Source organism: Pseudorasbora parva, chromosome 22 (assembly GCF_024679245.1).
Source record: "Pseudorasbora parva isolate DD20220531a chromosome 22, ASM2467924v1, whole genome shotgun sequence".
NCBI lineage: Eukaryota > Metazoa > Chordata > Actinopteri > Cypriniformes > Gobionidae > Pseudorasbora > Pseudorasbora parva.
In genome coordinates, this window is record NC_090193.1 from 21,083,621 (window position 1) to 21,105,566 (window position 21,946).

At 38.6% G+C, this 21,946-nt stretch overlaps 1 protein-coding gene across 8 annotated transcripts in view; it reads left to right on the top strand.

The window, feature by feature from the left end:
- Window positions 1-21,946, top strand: part of tmcc1b (transmembrane and coiled-coil domain family 1b) — a 32,171-nt gene that overhangs the window by 902 nt on the left and 9,323 nt on the right. The window contains exons 1-7 of one of the 8 annotated variants that reach the window (XM_067431249.1): window positions 287-485; window positions 667-749; window positions 958-1,102; window positions 10,450-10,493; window positions 13,659-14,417; window positions 18,372-18,803; window positions 18,907-18,984. In XM_067431249.1, coding sequence (XP_067287350.1) covers window positions 13,833-14,417; window positions 18,372-18,803; window positions 18,907-18,984 — 1,095 coding nt within the window. In that variant the 5' untranslated portion in view covers window positions 287-485; window positions 667-749; window positions 958-1,102; window positions 10,450-10,493; window positions 13,659-13,832. Of the gene's footprint in view, window positions 1-286; window positions 486-552; window positions 750-957; window positions 1,103-10,449; window positions 10,494-13,658; window positions 14,418-17,666; window positions 17,771-18,371; window positions 18,804-18,906; window positions 18,985-21,946 lie in introns of those variants that run through there. The other 7 variants (XM_067431250.1, XM_067431248.1, XM_067431247.1 and 4 more) reach the window with 7 other exon arrangements.

A 21,946-nucleotide genomic window follows, 5' to 3' on the forward strand; every position in this document is an offset into this window, starting at 1 on the left:
GCTTGTCGGTCAAATGTAGATCATTTTTAAACGATAATTTTGTAAATTATATAATAACAAACAAACAGGAATCCACCCACTCGCATGTAAATATCTGGTTTGTATGCTGCTGATACAAGGTGCCACCCAAACAAGCTCCTTCGCGTGATCCGATGCTGATGCTGTCTGTCTTTATGACTTTGACAGGCGTTTACACAAAGTCTAATGTAACTAGCGGCCAGTTTAAGGGTAGGTCGTTCTTCCTTCCGCTCGAGCGGTTTTAGCGCAATGTTTCCGATTTTTCATCAGTCGCTGCTGGTGATCGTGTGCAGCGGCGCGTTATATCGACCATCTAATATTATTAGCTTGGGTTGGGCGTAAACTGTCCATTTACCAGCTAGCCGGGCTGCTAACTCCGCTAGCAACAGCATCAACGGACAGTTCAGGAAAATGATCGGATTAATTCAGCCCTCAGACACATCCGTTTGTCTCGCTAAGTGAAATGGGTTTGTATTCGTGTTTTAACCCTCTGTGTTACATGTCATGCTGAAATCTGACAGTGACACCTCGAGTTTACAATGGCACGACGAGAGAGTTAGCTTCATTCACTTAGCCAGACTTGTGTGTCTGTTGCAGCTTTTGACAATGTTTTTGATCACTCCTTATTTTTGTTTTATGGGCATGTAGGCCTGTTTGACCATAGATAGACCGCATGCAGCCTAAAGCTTAACCAACCCATCCGGCTGGTTTTAAAACAGTCAACAATCATGGTAATGAAATGAGTAGACTTGCATTTGCATGTTTTCTAAATGTTTCTGCTTGAAATTCTTACACGTGGGTGTCTGACTGTATAGTATAAATATACATTTGGTCAAATGTGTTGGAATTGTCATTTTTATATGCATTTTATGAATGTACTGTTGCTGGCCAAGTTAGTAATATTTTACTAAATTATATGGCTTTTTATACTTTTTTCAGCATGTAATAATTCCACATTTATGAGGGGCAAGTGGCACTGAGGGACTGTCACTGTCTACGAGACAGTTCTGGATTTCGTCTTAGATTTATCCACAGTATCAGATTTCTGTGTTGAGAAGACTGAGCAGGATGACTGGAACTGAAGGTATGGAGAGTTGTTTGTCATTCATCACATATGGTTTTAGTTAGAACAGCTCGTAACAAATATTTTGCAAATGAAGTTATGTGCCGGCAGATATATGAATGGATATGTATAATGCCACTGTTGTTGGGTGTGCTGAGTGTCCTGAATGTCTTGACTGTAGTGGAGTGTGTTATTGCTCAAAGGCACACACACACACACACACACACACACACACACACACACACACACACACACACGCACGCAAACAGACAGAGTGATCAGTGATGTGACCTTGGGAAGCTATGAGAATGGTACTGGGGTGGGGGGTGATGGAGAGAATAAGCTGACCCATTTCAGTCACTGAAAATACAATGGTTTTGAATTGTGTTTTGTTCAATTGCATACAATATTACAAATATATATATATAGTTTATAAATAGGAAGTTTATCCATGGTTAACTTGTCCCCAGATTTTCAGTAGCCCTGTGAGAATTTTATAGCCAATTTAGCTATTTTTAGCAAAAGGCTTATGTCAGAACTCTTTAAAGTATATCTATGCAGTATCACACAAATAAAGGTGCTGGTCTGCTGAATACATCATAGGCAAACTAGGCTGCAGGCTAAATTCTTCATGTATTAGTTCACGATGGTCAGCAAGATAAGTGGTATGAGTGGGATTGTACAACCAAAAAGAAAACCTGAAAATGTGTCTTTAAATTGAATGTATCCCATTTAATGCACTGCTGCGACAGCCATACACATGCAGACGGATGTCTTTAGTCATTGCATTGTCTTCTTGCACTAGTTTTCTTAGTGTGTCATTAAGATGCTGTCATGTTAAGAATAGTTTAAAAAAAACACATCTGTATGTTTAGTAAGTAATGGAATTTAAAGTAACATTCTATCTCTAGCCATTAATGTACACATTGTTTGTATTGCAGCATATTACAGTTTTGTATTATTTGTATTACAGTATTCATAGAATAGTGGATTACTTTTGTTACTTTAGGTACAATAAAGCTGAAGTAGCTTTTTAACATGTCTATTTTAGCAGTACTTTTATACATTAGGGGATGTATTTTAACTAAGAAACCTATAAATGCATTTATGAAAAGTTATAGAATCCAAATCAAAATTTGCTTTTGAAACAAATGCAGTGATTTCCTTAAACTCAGCTGCCTGGTAGAGCATGGCACTAGCAACAGCAAGGTCAGGGATTGGATTCCAGGGAAAGACATAAATATACCATGCAAGTTTCCTGGAATACTTGTACAACTCTAGAAATTTTAAGAGGTTTCACAAATTATAATATGTTGGCTTGTTGTGACCTTTTCTGCCACGATGAAATGAAGGAGATTTAAATATCAACTCAAAAATACGAAAACAGACTGGTGACAAGAATGTTGCTCGATAGAACTGGTGTGACAGAACCCTAGGGTGTTCTTGGGTGTGTGCAGGGCCTGTTGAACTGCTGTTGTGTTGAATATGATTGTGTTATAGAATAGCTGTGCCAGGCATGTGCGTCACTCTGTCACTCACCCGTTTAATTATGCATGTAGGACACAGACACATCAACTCACTCCTCTCCGGGTAAAGCTTCTGTTCATTCACAGCACTCTGTCACTTTGCTGTCATGCCACACCCACATCTGGAGGATACTGTGTTTCTACAATAATTAGGGTCAGGTTTTGTTTACTGCTAAACTAGGTGTGGGTTTGTTTCCTGCTTAACTATGTGTAGGGGTTTAGTTTACGATGGACTGACGTTTGACATGTTTCTTGTTTTCTGTTTGACTGTGGATAGCTGATCTTGGTGTGGTTGGGTTTTTTGTTCTCAAGATGATTTTTGGCAGTGTTGCCTGTTTGCAAAAGGTAAAAAGAATAATTTGTGTATTTGTATCTAAAGGTGTTGAGGTTGTACAGTGCTGTATCCAGTGGTACAGTGTGCAACAGTAGGTGGATATGAAATGTCAAAGTTTTCATCAAAGTTTTTAAGACTGTAGTTAAGAATATTAAAAAATATATATATATGTGTGCGCATTGCAAAATATGCATATGTTTATTCCTTAACATTAGGGCTGTGAATCTTTGGGTAGGCAACAAATCGATTCGATTCACGATTCAATTCGATTTAAGAAAGATTTTTGCCAATTCAGAATGATTCAAATCAAGACGATTACACAGCGGCCTTCAGAGGTCAGAGAGTGGACAACAAACCTGATAACACTTTACAATAAGGTTCATTAGTTAACATGAACTAATAATTAACTGCACTTAAAGTATTTAATTATCTTTGTTAATATTAATTTTACCATTTACTAATGCATTATTAATATCTTGGTAACATTAGTTAATGCACACATGAACTAACATGAACAAACCATGAACAGCTGTATTTTTATTAAGTAATGTTAACAAAGATGAACTAATGCTGAACAGAGGTGTTGTTTATGGTTAGTTCATGTAACCATGACCGGTACATTTGTTACTGTATTTGTTAATCTTTGTTAATGTTAGTTAATAAAAATACAGCTGTTCATGCTAGTTCACACAGTGCATTAACTAATGTTAACAAGTTTTTAATAATGTATTAGTAAATGTTGAAATTAACATTAACATAAATAAATGCTTCATAATGTTAAGTGCTTTATAATGTTTCCTTACTGAAAAGTGTTACCAAAAAAACATTTTGTCCATTGTTAGTGTTAGTTTATATTATTATTTTATTGTTTTATTATTATTACACACTTATAAAATGCCTATATAAAATGGCATTTGTAGAAATGTTTATAAGCCAAAATTTAAAAAGGCTTTAAAAGTATTGCTAACTGTTGTGTATGATAGTGTTAATGGCTAAACAACTTTATTAATGTGTTCCAGTAAAAAAGTGTTAAACATGGAGAGGAAATATCAGGCACGTTTCCAGCTAAACTAACTTTTCTTCATGAAATAAAAAGAAAAGTCTTCTTTGTTCACTTTATACGGAACATTTTCCTTATGATGATTCTGAAAGTAAACACGCTGGTGTAAGCACATCTGATTGATAGGTAAACTGCACGCTCTTATTTCTGTGTTGGTAATGTTGTAGTTACTTTAGCAGTTTATTTCCTTCATATATTCAGTTAAAAATGACATTAAGTTAAATTTCATGTATCATTCATCTGAACTGTGCGTATGTATTTTAGATACTTACAAATGTGTTTGCTCTGTCCATGCAATAAATGTGCATCCTTGAATAAGAGGAGTTTTATTTCAAATGCTCAAGTATGACCCATTTCCCTAAAACTTCAGTATTTTATTTTATATAAATGAGCTACGGACGGAGCGTGAGGGCAGTCCAGTGAAGACGGTTAAGAGTGCAGCACATGATCTGCGCAGATGACGCAGCACAACGTCTCTATTATTCACGCATGTAGTAGATATAATCAAATGTTGATTTTAAAGCACTGAATCGTGATTCATCCGATTCTTAGCATTTTAAATCGAGTATCTACCGAAATTAACGAGTCACGATTCAAAATACATGTTTCATGATCGATGCATATGCATTGTCAGGATTTGTAATCGATGCATCGATAAAACGAGTAAATCGTTCGTTACACCCCTACTTAACATGTATAACTTTAAATACACGGTTTTGTTCTCAATTTTTAACCAGATTGTCATTCTTAAAGGGATAGTTCACTTTGAAATTAAATTTTGATATGTTTTAGCTTACCTCATGGGCATCCGAGATGTATTTGTTTCCCCAGTAGTTTCAATTTTGATCATTTTAGGTCAAACCGTTCTTGTCTGTGCCTCACATAATGCAGGTCTATGGTCACCACCTCAAAGAGCATACAAAGAGATGTCCAAATTAAACAATCCCCCATCGTAAGTACACACTAATGGCCTATGACACGAAACGAGCGGTTTGTGTGAGAAAACAAACAGTATTTATATAGTTTTTACTTCTTGTGCACCACTACGTCCGACTGATCCGAGGGCGCGCGTGCGTGTTTCTTGTTGTGACATTCGCGCGTTCTGACTTGACTTTAGTCTGCGCAAGCGCGGAAAGTGCCGGAAGTGGATCTCTCGCGCGTGTACGTCTCTCATTGTTTACACAGAAATTTGGGAAGTGTTACCTTTCATTGTGAAAATCTAAACATATTAGATTTACAGACGTACAGGACATCGCAATGGAAGAAGATTTCGATATATTAACAGACAACATAGAATTTTTTTCACAACCATATTTATTTGAACCAGAATACACTGATCAAGAACTCAGAGCGATGGAGGAAGCATCTGCTGCGTCAGCACATCTTCAAGCCTCAGAGAGACAGAGATCTCTTCAAAATTGGTGGTGTTCTTGTAGCAAGTGTTGTGAGATGCCAACAGAAGTGGAGAGCATATGTTGTCACGAATGGAACATAGCAATGCCAAAACTACAAGACGACGACGACGAGGACATTGACAGTATCGCATCACACACCTGCCTGACTGAAGATCCTGAGTTTTCTCCGCTGTTGAGTCGCAGCGTTTTGCACGTTGTGTTTAGTTTGCCATGTATAAACTGAAGGCGACGTCCAAGGCCAGAGGGACCCAATGGAACGCTGTCAATAGAGTGAGTAATGTGTTGTATTTTTTATTATTACTGTCAATGTCGTCGTCTTGTAGTTGTGGCATTGCTATGTTCCATTCGTGACAACATTATATCAACTTCCGGCGCTTTTTTACGCGCTTGCGCAGACTAAAGCCAGAACGCGCGAATGTCACAACAGGAAACACGCACGCGCGCCCTCGGATCAGTCGGACGTAGTGGTGTACAAGAGGTAAAAATGATATAAATACTGTTTGTTTTCTCACACAAACCGCTCGTTTCGTGTCTTAGGCCATTAGTGTGTACTTACGATGGGGGATTGTTTAATTTGGACTTCTCTGTGTATGCTCTTTGAGGTGGTGACCATAGACCTGCATTATGTGAGGCACAGACAAGAACGGTTTGACCTAAAATTATCAAAATTGAAACTACTGGGGAAACATACTCCTACATCTCGGATGCCCATGAGGTAAGCTAAACATATCAGAATTTTATTCCAAAGTGAACTATCCCTTTAATGATTTATGGGATTGTAGTTCTTTCCCTTATTAAAGCCATTGAAGGGATAGTTCACCCAAAAATGAAAATTATCCCATATTTTACTCACCCGGCATCAACCTATCCTAACAGTCATCACCAGTGTTGGGGTAGTTACTCAAAAAAAGTTATTAGTTACTAGTTACTTCTGTAAATTGTAATAAGATTACTTTACCAGTTACTGCATTTGAAAAGTAACTTCACTAGTACTTATTATTTTACTTTCCCATTTCATAGCCCTAATATAACTTAGCCTGTCAGCATAGTGTTTATTGTATAAATGTTTAGAAAATTGCATGTAAAACCAAATGAAAGAACAATATCCCTATCTGCACAAAGAAATATGCCTCATGTAAAATCCACAAACAACAGGGTAAAGGAGGCTATAATGAGAACAAAACTCTTCTCCTGTGAATAAAACCAGCTTTTTATTAGACTCATAGAACACATAAAAATATAATTGTGGTCAATGAAAAATGTAAAAATAATGGTCATTTAGAGAATGAATGTGAGTCAAGGCCAAATCTTGCAGATAAAGTTGAAAACTCGCTCATTTAAGAACGTGCATTTATTGCATGGACAGAGCTAGAAAATAGTGTAGGTATTGCAAAGCTAGTGTTTAAAATGCAAAGCATAGTTCAGTTGAAACCTTGCCCTCTTTAGCTTGTTGTTGATGCAGTAAACTGAATGTACGAGGCAAGCTGACTGTTTAAATAAAAGCACTGAAATAAAAATGCGCTGTTCATCCCTTAATCAATTTAGGACCATTCACACAGTAGGGTGGTTTTGCGGTTAAAAATGAGATTTTTAATTTTTATTTTTTTACTTTCGTGCCGTCCGTGTTTATAAAGCCGCATCATGCACGATATATGCAAAGGTATGGAAGAGATGCAAGCGCAACAGTCAAACGATCTAGGGCAGTGGTCGGCAACCGGCAAAAAGTGGCCCGCAGCGATAATATTTGGCCCGTGCCCGCATCTGCCGAATCTGGCAGATTGTTTTGATATCGGCTGGTTCTGAATCTGTCAGTGTAAGAGGCGAGCTAATGAGAACTGTTCAGGTTAACTTCTGTCATATCGAGAGACGGTCATCTATGGCCAGTGTAAAGAATATGTAGCATTTAGCCTCAACGTTACAGTGTCAGACTCCCATGTGGAAAGACCTGAGTTCGAACCCCGCCGAACCTAGGTAATTTTGTCTTTAGTGTTTTTGCCTTCAAAAAAATACGACCGTTTTAGCAGCAATGTTTTATTTTGGGATAAATTGAGAGCTTTCAATTTGAAAAGTTCTGTAAGACATTCAAGAATCGGAATAGATCGCTAGACACGCTTCTAAAAGAGCCGTCATGAAATGTGTGGTGTGATGATAAAACGAACAGTGAACACACATGAACAATAACAACTGCAATTCAGCTTCCTTTTTATAAAAAAAATATTGACAAGACAACCAAAAAAGGATGCCGTATGCTTCATCTCGTGGTGCTGTCTGATATTATATTATTTACAAACCGTGACAACTTCGTTGCAGATTAGACACCAGCTTTGCATTCACAAAACCAGGTAGGTTGAACGCACAGATGGCTTCCCATTCTTCTTTGTATGCCCTATTTTCACTGTTAACTTTCCTCTTTAGACTTTTTGATAGTGCTATCTTAAATGTTAACATCATTCTGCACTTGATGTAATAATCGCATACCTCCAGCATGCAAACAATTTTTAAAAATGCAGTTTAGTACGTGATGATGCCAAGGAATAATTCTGAGTGTAAAAGTAGTCTATGCAACGTCCATTAATTATTACAATAAATAGGTTCCATGTGTAACAAGCAAATTAAAATACATTTATTATGGAAAGTGGAAATAATAAAACATAGTTTGTTAAGAGTATGATTCAAACATGCCATTAATGGGCTTATTCAAATCCTCTTTTATTGTTTTTAGTTATTTTTATTTTTATTAATTCCGCGTCTTCCACGGGGGTCTGTGTTGCAATTTGGTGAATGAAGATACTTGCCAGCATACATGTCACTAAGCGACTGCTTTATTAATTTATAACAATTTTTTTTGGTAAGCTCTCTACCAGATACAAAAGACACTGTTAGAATATGTCAAGCAATTCTAGTTGTATTTTTAATTGATCTATTTCTTAAATTATCCCTTGACTATATTCTGGCCCACCATCTAGTGGCAAATTTATTTTTGGCCCGTGGCCAAATATACTTGGTGACCCCTGGTCTAGGGTAATGTTTACGTTAAAACGAAAGAAAAGTAGCGCAATGGAATAAAAAAACAACAAAACATCTTGTTGCATTTAATTGCCCCTCTCCATGCAATTAAGGTTGTAGGCTTCCATTCTGTTTTCTTTCCAAATTATCACTGGACAGTGGAAAGTGAAAATGTTTATCTAAAGTGAAAGTAATGTGAATATATCGCCACTGGCCAAACTGTCCCCGTCTCCCTGTCCCTCTCTCGTCGCACTAGGAGCTACGTCACTCAAATCGATCTCTATTGCAACGGTGCCCAGGCAAGCACACACGCTACACGCAGCATGGAGCACTTAAAAAGATCAAAACTTCACACACAGGCAAACACGTCTTGCACAAGTCTAGTAAAGTAGCTTAGTTACCGATATTTTTAGTATAATGCTTTACTTTACTTCGTTACTCAAAAAAGTAATATCGTTACTGTAATCCGTTACTTTGTAACTCGTTACCCCCAACACTGGTCATCACCAACAACAATCATCACTCCAGTTACGTTTTTTTGTCATAAGTTGAATACAGAAGGCCGGAAGCTAGATATTTTACTTAATAACGTGTTAAAATGGATATTTTTCTTACACAAACCCATCGATTTGCTTCAGAAGGCCTTAAGTATATTTATATTATAAATAAAAATATATTACAAAATAGGAAATACTATTACAATAACATTTTCATTGTTAAAAATATAGTATTTAAGAATAAATATAACAATATAATAATATTTATATTTTACAGAAACACGTTTTAATATTTTACAAAAAAAACTATTAATATTCACACAGCCTATGAGCAGCCACAGGAAAAAGCTCTAATTTTTTTTAACCACAAGTTTCATTCATACTGGAAGAGGGTGCCCTCAAGCAGCCCATTGACTGATTACATGATCAGAGCCCTGACTACTGAACTAGGGAGCTGCTTGAGACACGCCCTTAGTTTTCAGGAAATCCCTAATGTGAAGCTAGTGCTGTAGTCTGAATAAAAAGAAGATATAAATGTTTTGATTAAACATGAAGACAATAAGCACTACTGACTGCATCAAGATATGGTCTATTTGAGTTCTTCAAGCCTTCTTGGTTATTTTCATAATATTAAAGTATGCACTGCTGATTGACAGACATTATCACTGTATAGAATACTATAAAATAATGCATTGTCTGCCTCATTCTGTAAGAAGCCATATCAGCTCAGACACTCGACTGACACTACGAAGTGAGTTAAAATGTGTTATTTAATGTATTTTGCTGGACAACAGGTTTATGAACTAGTTATGAACTAGTATTACTAGTTTGTGAAGATGTTTGATGCGTTGCCTTTTCAAACACGTTATAAGGGACTCAAAGTAAACTCGCAGTCTTTCAAATGATGCCACTCTTCACTAATGCACAGTACACATATTTATTTAATTAAAATCACAGCCTTTGCGCTTTCATAATCGCACATAACCCAAATTGCGATCGTGGTTCGATTAATCGTGTGAAGCCCTAGTTGAAATTATTGTGGAGCGCTGTGGTAATGCAGTAAGAGGGTTCGCGAGTGTTGAGGTAAGCTGAATTAAGAGGATTACAGCTGGCTGTTATTCTCTCTATCTGAGGCCCATCTTTAGCCTGAGCTCCACCGTCAGACTCAACACATCTTGATTCAACACACCTAATGCTCTGGCTCTATTCATTCAGGTTTATTTTTTATGCAACATTTACCATGTTTGTTTGCCCATAGCAGATTACAAAATTAGTATGGCAAATTTGATTTAAAAAAAAAGGTTATTTATGCAGGTAATGCACTATGTCATCTAGTGATGTAATCAAAAAGAATGTAAATGTTCCCGGAAATTACTCAACTGATCTGCCAAAATCATGCATCATAATCCAAACATGAGCACACCCTATTTTCAATGTGTTTATCTGTACCATTGAAGTGAATGAATATAATTTATAATCTGTGTGTCATAATGGGCTGAGTCTCCTCTCACAACTGCTTTTTTTCCACAGCCAACCCTAAACTGTGATCCAGTGGCGGTCAGGCTGGACTAATGGTAAGAGACTGTTTACTTGTCTCTAAAACTGTTATTCTATTTTATATTTGTCTTTCAATATGTAATATGATATTGTTCTGAAGGGAGTGTTTTGTCAATCTGAACTGTGTTGAGCATGTCCAAAACACATATGCTGGACGGAGTTTTAGATAGGTTGTGGATAAATGATTGGTTCAGAGGCCATCTGAGGTTGTAATATTTCCTTGGCCGGCTCTACTGAGGGTTTGTCACCTTGCCTAAGTTTACTTCTGTGTTTAATAATGCCAAACCCATCATCATCTACTCACCGTAGCTTTGTGTTAGGGCAGCACGATTAATCAAAATAAAACCGAAATCGCTAATGGCTTAGTGCAATTATCAAATCTCAAATTTTAATTAAATAAATGCATGTGCTGCATGTTTAAGAGTGAAGCACTGCACTGTGTTTCTACCAGAGCATGTGAGCGGAGCCTCTCACTCATTCTGCTTACCTTGGCTTGCTCAACCCAGAATTCCCTTTGTGATACTCATACTCATGCTGTTAACTTTTCAAAATCAAAAGATTAAATTATATTAAAAAATATATTATAATATTTAAACATGCACATGAAGCAAATATGTTTGTTTTAAAATTAGAGATGCACCGATTGCAATTTTCTCGGCCGATTCCGATTTCTAAGAACTATAATTGACAGCATATACAAACAAAAATCCACTTCATCTTCAAAGCAAAATGTAATTTTTATTATAAAATAAATTAGTAAACATTACAATAGGATCCTCTCTTACTTAAACAACTCTCAACAAATGTGTTCTGTGCCAGGAAAGAATAATTGAAAATCAGTTGCTTTATGAAACAAAACATTATAAATTGACCTTTTTCTCTTTTTTACTTGTCTTCAAAACGTAAAAAGATCCATGAGTGGAGCGTTCACTTGGGCCGTGAGCGTTTGAAATATTGAGGAATATTGAGCTGAGCGTCACAACACTCAGCTTCGCTCACATGCTCTGGTTCTTAAACGCAAGCAGCTCAACTTCTGGTGTTTGCAGAACGGCTTGGGACGCAACATGCGGCATCTTCCCATACTTTTGTTGAAGAGAGAGAAAACAAAAGAGGCAGTTTGATGGTTTAATGTTTTTAAAAATGAAGAATATTAGTACTGTAATTGTACAGTTGTAATGTAAAACTTTATATTATTTTCTTAAATGCTCTTTATTATAAAAACGACATTACAATGTTAATATTTCTTATTTATATATTTTTTGTAAATTTTTATTTTGTATTAATAATTTTCACAACATTTGTCAACAATTGCAGCCCTACAAACAAGCACAGCAGACCTGGATTTATTTTTATATCATCACAAACATAACCACTAATTTCTTTCAGAAAATAAATAAATAAATAAATAATAATAATTTAAATCGTGCCGCCCTACTTTGCCCTTATGCTTTGACCTTATCCACAGGGGTTTTGATAATGATTTAAGGAATTTCTGCAATGGTTTCCACTAAAGGGTCTGAAATTGTGTAAAATACTGCAAATATGTTGCTCTAGAAATGCTCGAATGTTGAGCCAGAGACCCTTAAAGGGGGGGTGAAACACTCAGTTTCAGTCAATCTCATGTCAATCTTGAGTACCTATAGAGTAGTATTGCATCCTTCATATCTCCGAAAAGTCTTTAGATTTATCATATTTATAAAAGAAATATAGGCTGTACCGAGTCTTTCCGGAAAAAACCGAGCGCCTGGAGGCGTATCGTGTGGGCGGAGCTAAAGAATGACAAGCGCGCAAAACGGTGACGTCCTCAAGCGTGGACAAACCCATCGCTATCTCAGCTAATACAGATAATGATCCAGAATCAAATCTGAGGGAGAAATAAATTGAACAGGAGAAACGGCAACATCAGGACGTCCGTCTTTGTGGCATGTAAGTTACTGTATTTAATGGCCTCTCCACATTTCTGTGTGTTTACTCGCAGTTTATGAGGACATGATTCGGTTTATGGACTATTGTATGCGACTAGACCTTAGAAGTAGCAAGCAAAACGGTTTTGCACGTCAGAATACTGTAACGTTATACAGAGAACAACAATGGAGTAACCGTTAGCGCATTTGAATGACGAAGCACGCGATCGTGTCGTTTACTGATGTTTACTCATGCGTCCGTAGCCAAAAGCAGAGACATTTGAAGCAGTTTAAGTTAACTCACCGGCTGCTTCCAAAGCAGGACCGAACCTTTATCGCTGGGACTGCTCCGTCAAAAACACACTTCTTTGGTATGATTTGGTAAAGTCCTGACAGCAGTGGCGTGTAAATCCATTTTGAGACGCAACTGAAACGATGTTGTGAAGCTTCCCGTCATTTCTGCGTTCAAATCGCTTCAAATGCAGCGCTGCCTTCCCGGAATGCTGTGCTGAAGCGTTGAAGTCGCTCGACGTCACCCATAGGAATAAAGTGGAGCGCGGCGCCACATAAGTGTTCACGGACAACTGGATCTGCATCTGAGAGACTGGGCGTGCTCTAGTCACGCGCGCGCGCACCCTACCAGGAGAAGAGCCCGTACGGCCCATACAAGGACCTTCCGCTCTTATTAACGTCAAGTAGACCCATACTCGAAAAAAACTCGCCGAAACTTGTGAGAAACCGGAAGGAGTATTTTTGACACAGAAATACTCCATCAAACGTCCAACATTAGTTTTTGAAACTTTGTCTATGTTTAGGATGGGAATCCAAGTCTTTAACAGTGTAAAAAGCTCAGTATGCATGAAACAGCATTTCACCCCCCCCTTTAAAGCATTTCAGAAATTTGCACCCTCATGTTTTCTTTGTAGTTCTCTCATACTTCATTCGCTTGGCAAAACCCATGGCTATAGACTGCTAGTAGTCTGTCAGTAGTAATATTGCTAATGTAGTTTTAGTTGGTTTGCTCAGAAGCATCAAGGCGTGGATTATATAATCTGTGACCTCTGCCATCAATCTCATTAGTATATTGGCGAGACATGATCATGAATGGAAATGCAATCTATCTGCAACAGACTTCAATTGAAATAACGTCAGCTGCATCTTTTTGTCTCTGAGCCAACCAATGTGCTGCTTTTGTGATTTGAGCTCATGTAGTTGTTGCTTGTGTTCCATTGCTCACAGCTGCATGACATAATCCATTTTATTTTCCTTCTGTGGTAGACAAGCATGACTTTGCGGCACACCACAGATGCATGCATGCTCTCAGAGTCCACCTGACTGCTGCCACCCTCTGCTTCCTGGCTTTTGAAACAGCCTGTCAGAGGGCTGGTGGAGGTGGGGCTTAGCTAGACCCCACCCCTGTGCTGACCCTCTGAGTGAGACTGGCACCTCCTGATGGACCAGGGTGGTAGCGAGCAGCCTGGGGCGGAGGAGCCAGACTCTGGGGGTCGGGCAGAGCGGGAGGTGAGCAGGAGGGCATCTGAGCCTGATCACGGCCTGTCCAAAATTACCCACAATGCCTTGGAGAACATGGGCGCGCTGGGCCACGGTCTGAAGCAGTTCTTCCAACCTCAGCGCAGACGCTCGTCCGTCTCTCCACACGACTATGCCTCTTCTTCCATAGGCCCCATCCCTGAGCCCTCAGAAGCGGGGCCAGAGTTGGGGGAAGCGCCTGCCGTCCCTAACTCTGACCCCCACGCTTCCGCCCCCCCTGCAGCTCTGAGCCGTGTGCTGCAGCAGATTCGAGGCCCCCCCATGATGAAGAGAGGGACCAGCCTGCAGAGTCGCCGTAGCAAGGCAGGGGGGGGAGGGGATCCCCCCCAGAAAGGCAGCCCCCAGATCCACAGGCGCAGTACCCAAGAGACCTTGCTTCAGGCAGGACGGCCGCGCTCCTCCTCCACCACTGATACACCCTGCAGCCCAGCTTTGGTAGACATGTTGCTGACCTCGGGGTACCACTCGACTGAAGAGTCTGATCGGGTAAGTGGCACCAGAACGTCTCACACTTGTTAAAAGTGATTTTTTTTTCTTGTTCTCCAGATGGTTGGTAGCCATCATCTACCAGGGTTTCATCGATAATTTAGACATATTTAATGACGTTAAACACTGTAAAAAAAAAAGTTTGCCAACTTAAAAAAAAATATTATTATTATTGTTATATTCAGGCTCTGTATTTTACACGTTTATACCTTTTAAACTTCAACATTCAGTTTTTGTGATATTTGGTATAGATGTATGCTTGTCAACATCATAAAAAGGAACTATTACTGGCTAACATTGAGAGTTTTTTTTAGAATTTGAGAGGGTTAGAATTTGCTAAGCAGTACCAAAATACTACAGTATTTAGCTACAAATGCCTTAATGTTCAATCAAAAGTATTTTTTGGAGTTTCTTGTGTAATTATAAAAACTGTTTAATTTACAGCAATAATGGCAAACCTTCTTAAAAAAAAAAACAGTTAAAGGGGGGGTGAAACACTCAGTTTCAGTCAATCTCATGTCAATCTTGAGTACCTATAGAGTAGTATTGCATCTTTCATATCTCCGAAAAGTCTTTAGTTTTATTATATTTATAAAAGAAATGTAGGCTGTACCGAGTCTTTCCGGAAAAAACCGAGCGCCTGTAGCAGTAGCAAGCAAAACGGTTTTGCACGTCAGACTAGTGTAACGTTATACATAGAACAACAATGGAGTAACCGTTAGTGCATTTGAATGACGAAGCACGCTTTGTGAGAACGCTAGGTTTATGTTTGGGTGGTTTTACTGACACCTATAACGTTAGTGGTCAGCTAAACAAATGTATTTAAACACACACCATAGGTCACATGCTTCATTGATAAATTAACTATACACGATCGCGTCGTTTACTGATGTTTACTCACGCGACGATAGCCAACAACATAGACATTTGAAGCAGTTAATCTCACTGCCTGTTTCCAAAGCACGACCATGAACCTTTATCACTGGGACCGCTCTGTCAAAAACACACTTCTTTGGTATGATTTGGTGAAGTCCTGTGACAGCATTGACCGTGGAGATCCGTGATGTTGTGAAGCTTCCCGTCATTTCTGCGTTCAAATCGGTTCAAATGCAGCGCTGCCTTCCCGGAATGCCGTGCTGAAGCATTGAAGTTGCTTGATGTCACTCATAGGAATAAAGTGGAGCGCGGCGCGGACTATAACGACATAAGTGTTCATAGACGAGTGGATCTGCAGCTGACAGGGTGTTTATGGGCGTGCATTTCCTCTCTCGCTCTAGTCACGCGCGCGCACCCTAACGGGAGAAGAGCCCGTACGGCCCATAAAAGACCTTCCGCTCTATCGATGTCAAGCGGACCCATACTCGAAAAAAACTCTCCGAAACTTGTGAGAAACCGGAAGGAGTATTTTTGACACAGAAATACTCCATCAAACGTCCAACATTAGTTTTTGAAACTTTGTCTATGTTTAGGATGGGAATCCAAGTCTTTAACTGTGTAAAAAGCTCAGTATGCATGAAACAGCATTTCACCCCCCCTTTAAAAAAAATCAGTTAAATAAAATAAACTTTTACGCTGAAGTAAATACGCTGAAGTAAATTTCTGAATTGTTAATGATTAAAAAAAAACAAACAAACAAAAACGGTACAGAACCGAAAACCGTGATACGAGCCGAACCATGGGTTTTTGTGATCCGTGCCACCCCTAATATGCACCTAAAACACATTAATTCATTGCAGTTTTCATCCATTTTATTTATTGATTTTGTTTTTATTCAAGTTCATTTTTGTTAACAGACTGACTCCATTGCTTTTATTGTTTTTGACGGGTTGATAGCATTTACAGGTCAGGAAGCTTGGTAGCAGGTCACTATGTTCTTTAAGCCTTGCTATATATAGCCAAGTCTTTGGATACACTTGTGTTCAGGACGCTTCTGCAGGCAGCATTGAGTATAATGTCAAAATCAATGCATTTGTGCTCCTTTTCCAACCAGGATGTGGGATCAGGGTAACTGTTTGCTTTCTTGTGTCCTCAAGGATAGACTCAAGGTTAAGTTTACTCTTGCATGGCAGGTGCAACAACTTTATTTAGAACTGCATTTCAGATAGTTGCAAAACCAGTTACTCTTCTGCTTAGTGTTTCTTTATAACTGGCTGCATTTTGCTGCTGCTCACTCAAAATAGCCACTGTATTAAGTCTCTTGAGGGTAATTTATGCGTACAGTTTCTAGTACTATGCTTTTAAGCATTCCTTTTTTTTACCAGCTAAGCATTTTTACCAGATACACTACAGGGTCTGGGTGACTGCCCAAGTGATTCAGCTCACCTGTTGTTGGAGAACTTACGGGAGCTGTCCTGAATGTTCCTCTCAGGGGAGTGTCCAAAGTCCAAACATAAGCTCTGTCATTTATTTCAGATGACTATTTGAGCCTGGCTAACTCAGTAGATGTAAATTGTAAAATAGTGCCTTTTTCATCTACTATCACCTATCTGTGATATACAGTTTATTTTATTTTTTATAGCTTAGTTTGTCAGTGAAACTTGAGGCGAACGTATTTTGCCACAGAGAGGGTAAGAGGCTTTAACACCTTTGCTAATTTAACAGAACTGTGATTCGCAGATAAGGGGGTAGAAAATCCTCTCTTGACCAGTTAGGTGTGAAAAAAGCATCGTAAGTCAGCTGTAATGTCTTTAACAGGCATCGTCTGGGTCTTATTGAATGGGCTGTCAGCCATGTGATCAGGTCACCTAGTTTTCCTCTGCATGCGTAGCTGAGAAGTCTACCCGTGTGTCTAATATCAGGTTGCAATAGGAGAACTTATCATTGGCAGTAAACAACTGACCTTATTGGCAATAATATTTTTTTTTCTACCAGCTTCAGCTGGTGGTGGGGCTCTTAGCCAGTTTATAACAACTCTGGTGGATGCTTAGGTCATCCGTAGCTGTTTATCTACGATCAGTGAAGGCCATATCACTGATAATCTGGTTTCGACTCCGCTGTCAATGGGTGAAGGGACAGAGTTCATTTCATTGTAAGGTTGTACTATAGATTTCATGCTACCAAAGCTGACTTGATTTGTAGTATTAATCGATAGCAAAATAAAAAAGTACCAATAGAATGTGAAAAAACACCATTTTTTTTCCATGTTGGTTTCCTTTTTGATTTTCCTCTGATGTGGTGCAGTGTGCCTTTTTTTATCAGTGAATGCCCTGCATTATCTCAGAACTTTGAGGGCTATGTCATAGTACAGAGGTCCAAAACGTCAACGTCACCCGAGAACGATGTAGTCACTTGCATAGTTCAAACGTGGCACTTCTTTCAAGATGGACTGCACTAAAAGTGAACCGTCAATAATGGTAACTTATTTAGATTCTTTCTATTCTTGTAGGAAAATGGGGTGTGAAATGTATTATTTTTCCTCAAGATAATAGTTTATTTGTCATTAGAATCTCTAGGGCTGGGTCATCTTCACAGTTGAGTACATTGCAGTACATAATATCATAATTGGTTTGAATTGAACCTTTCGTCAGTTTCATAATATTCATTTATTGAACTGTAGGAAAACTGTAGAAAAAAAGGGATGTGCACATGCCTGAATTAAAAATGAAGTACTAAAATATACATTTATTGTTCAGATTTGTTAAAGGTTACATCAGTGTCATTAAATTATGTGTGCTTAAAAAGTGTTATTTTGCCATCATCTAACACAAAATAAATCTAAATAAATAGTTGGAGAAAAATAGGGGAAATGAGCATGATGATCAAAAATAATAATCTCATAATGATTTATACTGAATAAATTACAGAAATCTGTAATATTAATTACCAACGTGACATTTTATTGAGTATATTGAGTATTCCTAGAAAAAATTTAAATATTTATTTAAAATATTGATACAATGTTCTAAATACATGATTTTATCTGCACAATATTAAATCTCACTTTTCCTTTTGCAGCAGGATCGTTTGGAGGTTTTGGGCCCTGCCATGTCTCCCAATGCTCTGTCAACAAGTTCGGACGGTGGTCAGTACGGTGTGGATTCAGTGGATGGCACCCCGGACCCTCAGCGCACCAAGCAGGCCATCGCTCAGCTACAGCAAAAGATCCTTAAACTTACAGAGCAGATCAAAATCGAACAAACGGCAAGAGACGACAATGTAGCCGAGTACCTGAAGCTGGCCAACAATGCAGACAAACAGCAGAGTGCTCGCATCAAGCAAGTGTTCGAAAAGAAGAACCAGAAGTCTGCACAGACCATCCAGCAGCTACAGAGGAAGCTGGAGCATTACCACCGCAAGCTCAGAGAGGTGGAGCACAATGGAATACCACGCCAGCCCAAAGATGTCCTGCGAGACATGCACCAGGGTCTGAAGGATGTGGGCGCCAAGGTAAAGGCTGCCCCATTTCTTTACAGTTTGGTACATAGAAGGATGTGTTTGGAAGTTCTTGAAGTAGATGTGTGCTGATCTGAAATGTTTTCATTTATTTTAGGAGATCAAACAGGACTTTTTAAGTTTTTCGTATGACACAGGCAGTGTAGACCAGTCTTGTACTCTGTCAGCAAGCCAGGTTTGGATCTTTTTGGTGATTGAATGAAAGAGATTGATGAAACATTGGATTAACATAACCATTTTGAATTATGGAATCAAAAGAATGATCATGTATAGTCACTAGCTCTCTTCTTAAACCTAGTGAGCTGTCGTGCTTGAGTGGGTTTCGGAGTGGGGGTTTTGTTTTAAAATACATAACTTTTGCTAAGGTTATACCTGTCGTCAACACTATTTCAGCATTTTCAAACCTAAAAAAACCCCAGATAATTTTGAAAACGCTGCAGTCTCTGTTTTATTTTGAAAACTTCGGGGTTACGTTTCAGTGTAAACCAAAATGAACACCACTGAAAACGCTGGTGTGGCTGCCCACATTATGCTACCGATAGACAACAATAACAGACCAGGTCTGCATTTCAATTTTTGTAAGCAATAAAACAGAGACGGAACTGCATACTTTGTATTTTATAATACTGGAGCTGTCTACATGTGCAAAAGGCAACTGTTTAGTGTTTACCCTTGCATACACATTGTGCATGAACGGTCATGTGACGTTTTCTGTCGTAGACAGAGATTATTTCTGAAATGCAGTGGAAATGCCAGTGTAGACGAGGATCGTTTTCATTTTAAAATTCAGTTTAAAGCTACACTGTGTGATATTTTCCCCCATCTAGCAGTGAAAGGTATATGACCATCCAGGGAATAATAGTTTCTGTTCCTCTCAATTCTGATTTTGTTTTACTCCTACCGTGGCAGATTTAGTTCAAGATTAACATGGCAAGCCCCCTCTTCACATTCGACACGGTGGCATCGAGTGTTAAAACGCGAAAGGCGAAGCTTGAATTTATGGGTATGTCCCTCTTTGGCTAATGTACTTTCAAGATGGAGGGGCAACATGGCGACCGGCATTCGAACCCCTCACCCGTATGTATTTTCAATGGCATATTATGAACTTACGACAATACTTTATAACTTCAAAGAAGTAAATATACATTAATGAGCACATATATTTTTGAAAGAACTAAGTGTTTTTAGCTAAGAATAAACAAAAAAAGTTACACAGTGTAACTTTAAAAACGAAAATGCACTTGTGTAAATGGGGCTTTGATTAAAAAAAGATTTATCTAATAATTTTGTTGCACAAAACTTTAAACCTTGTTTAAATATAAGCAGGTTTACATTTAAACCATCATTTGATCCTGGATTTAATATTTTCAAAATAGACTAAATTTTATCCTGTTGATCTATAACTTTAAATGGTTTAAATAAAATAAAGTGCACCTACAATTAAAATAGTCTAAAATAAAAATTCTTCTCAAATTCTTCTCAAACTTCTCATGAAAAACCTTTGCCTGATTCACAAAACATTTGTTGCACATGAATTTGTTCTTATCCTCGTTCTGATGTAAGTGAATTTGGAGTATTCTAAATGAGCGGCCGCATGCACAAAGTTATTCATTTGCATAAAACACACCCAAACATCTACATATTAGGGCTTTACACTATAAACGCTTTCCTTACAGCCTGTTGCCACTCTCATCAAACTTGCCGCTGTTTGCAGACGTGCTCTCGCCCGGATCCTCAAGCAATACCTAGTGTGCCATTCTCACCAGTTCTCACAATAAACAGGTTTTATAAAAACCTAGATTACAGAGCTCTCATTAGCCAGCTGTACATGCAAATATATATGCATTAATTTTATGGGAGAAATAAGTTGATTTTAAATTTCATGGCATCAACACATCTCAAAAAAGTTGGGACAAGGCTATGTTTACCACTGTGTGGCATCCCCTCTACTTTTTATAACAGTCTGCAAACGTCTGGGGACTGAGGAGCCAAGTTTAGGAATATGAATGTTGTCCCATTCTTGTCTAATACAGGCTTCTAGTTGCTCAATTGTCTTAGATCTTCTTTGTCGCATCTTCCTCTGCATGATGCACCAATGTTTTTCATGGGTGAAAGATCGGGACTGCAGCCTGGCCATTTTGGGGGGGTTTCCATGGTGACGTGTCATTGCTTGTCACGTGACAAACTGCAACAGCGCTTAATGAATGCTGATCTGATATTCCGATTGTCAAATACATGCATATTTGAGGTTTAAACACAAACAAGAAAGAGAAGACAATGCTGAATAAATTCGTAGTTTTTGATATTTTTGGACCAAAATGTATTTTCGATGCTTCAAGAGATTCTAATCAACCCACTAAGATCTCATATGGACTACTTTGATGATGTTTTATTCCCTTTCTGGAAATGGACAGTACAGTGGGCATAGACTGCATGATAATATATTTTCAAGACTCTTGTGATGATACATTGACTTACAATAGGTTGAATGACCCGTCTGCCATAGCCTGACGGGGTCTGTATCGTACTTTTTAATCATACTTTTAATCTTCGGGTTTCGGGTAGTAACCCGAGAACAAAAAGAACTACAAAATTCAACTGCTTTACGGCATAAACGTCACTTCCACCACCACCCCCACTTCCTTACATTAGGACGTGCGAGCCCAACTATCGTTTGTTTGTCGGATGTTATAGTCATGTCCGAAGCAGCACAGAAAAATAAGAAAGCAAAGGTTTTGTTGGAGGAAAGCAATAAGAGGGAACGAAAAAGTGATCGGATTAAAGGCAGGATGAGGATCAACATTGGGCCAGCGTTTGCTCGTTGGCGTGAGCTAAAGGAGGCGTGCCCGACCGATGCTGACTTGGCTGTCATGCTTGCTATAGTTATTATTACCTACCACTCAAACATTAGATTGAAGTGTCATAGATTGTGTAAAACGGTAACCACTAGACTATAGGCTACTATAATGACGCTGGCTTGTAAACGTGAGCATCGCGATCATTTGGCGTTTGAAAAAAAATAAAACCCATGAAATTATATTCATATGACATGCTGAAACATGCCACTACCTGGGATGCAGACATTTCACACGCAACGCAAGCAGAACTCCTGCATGTGAACGTGTTAGTGATGCGCG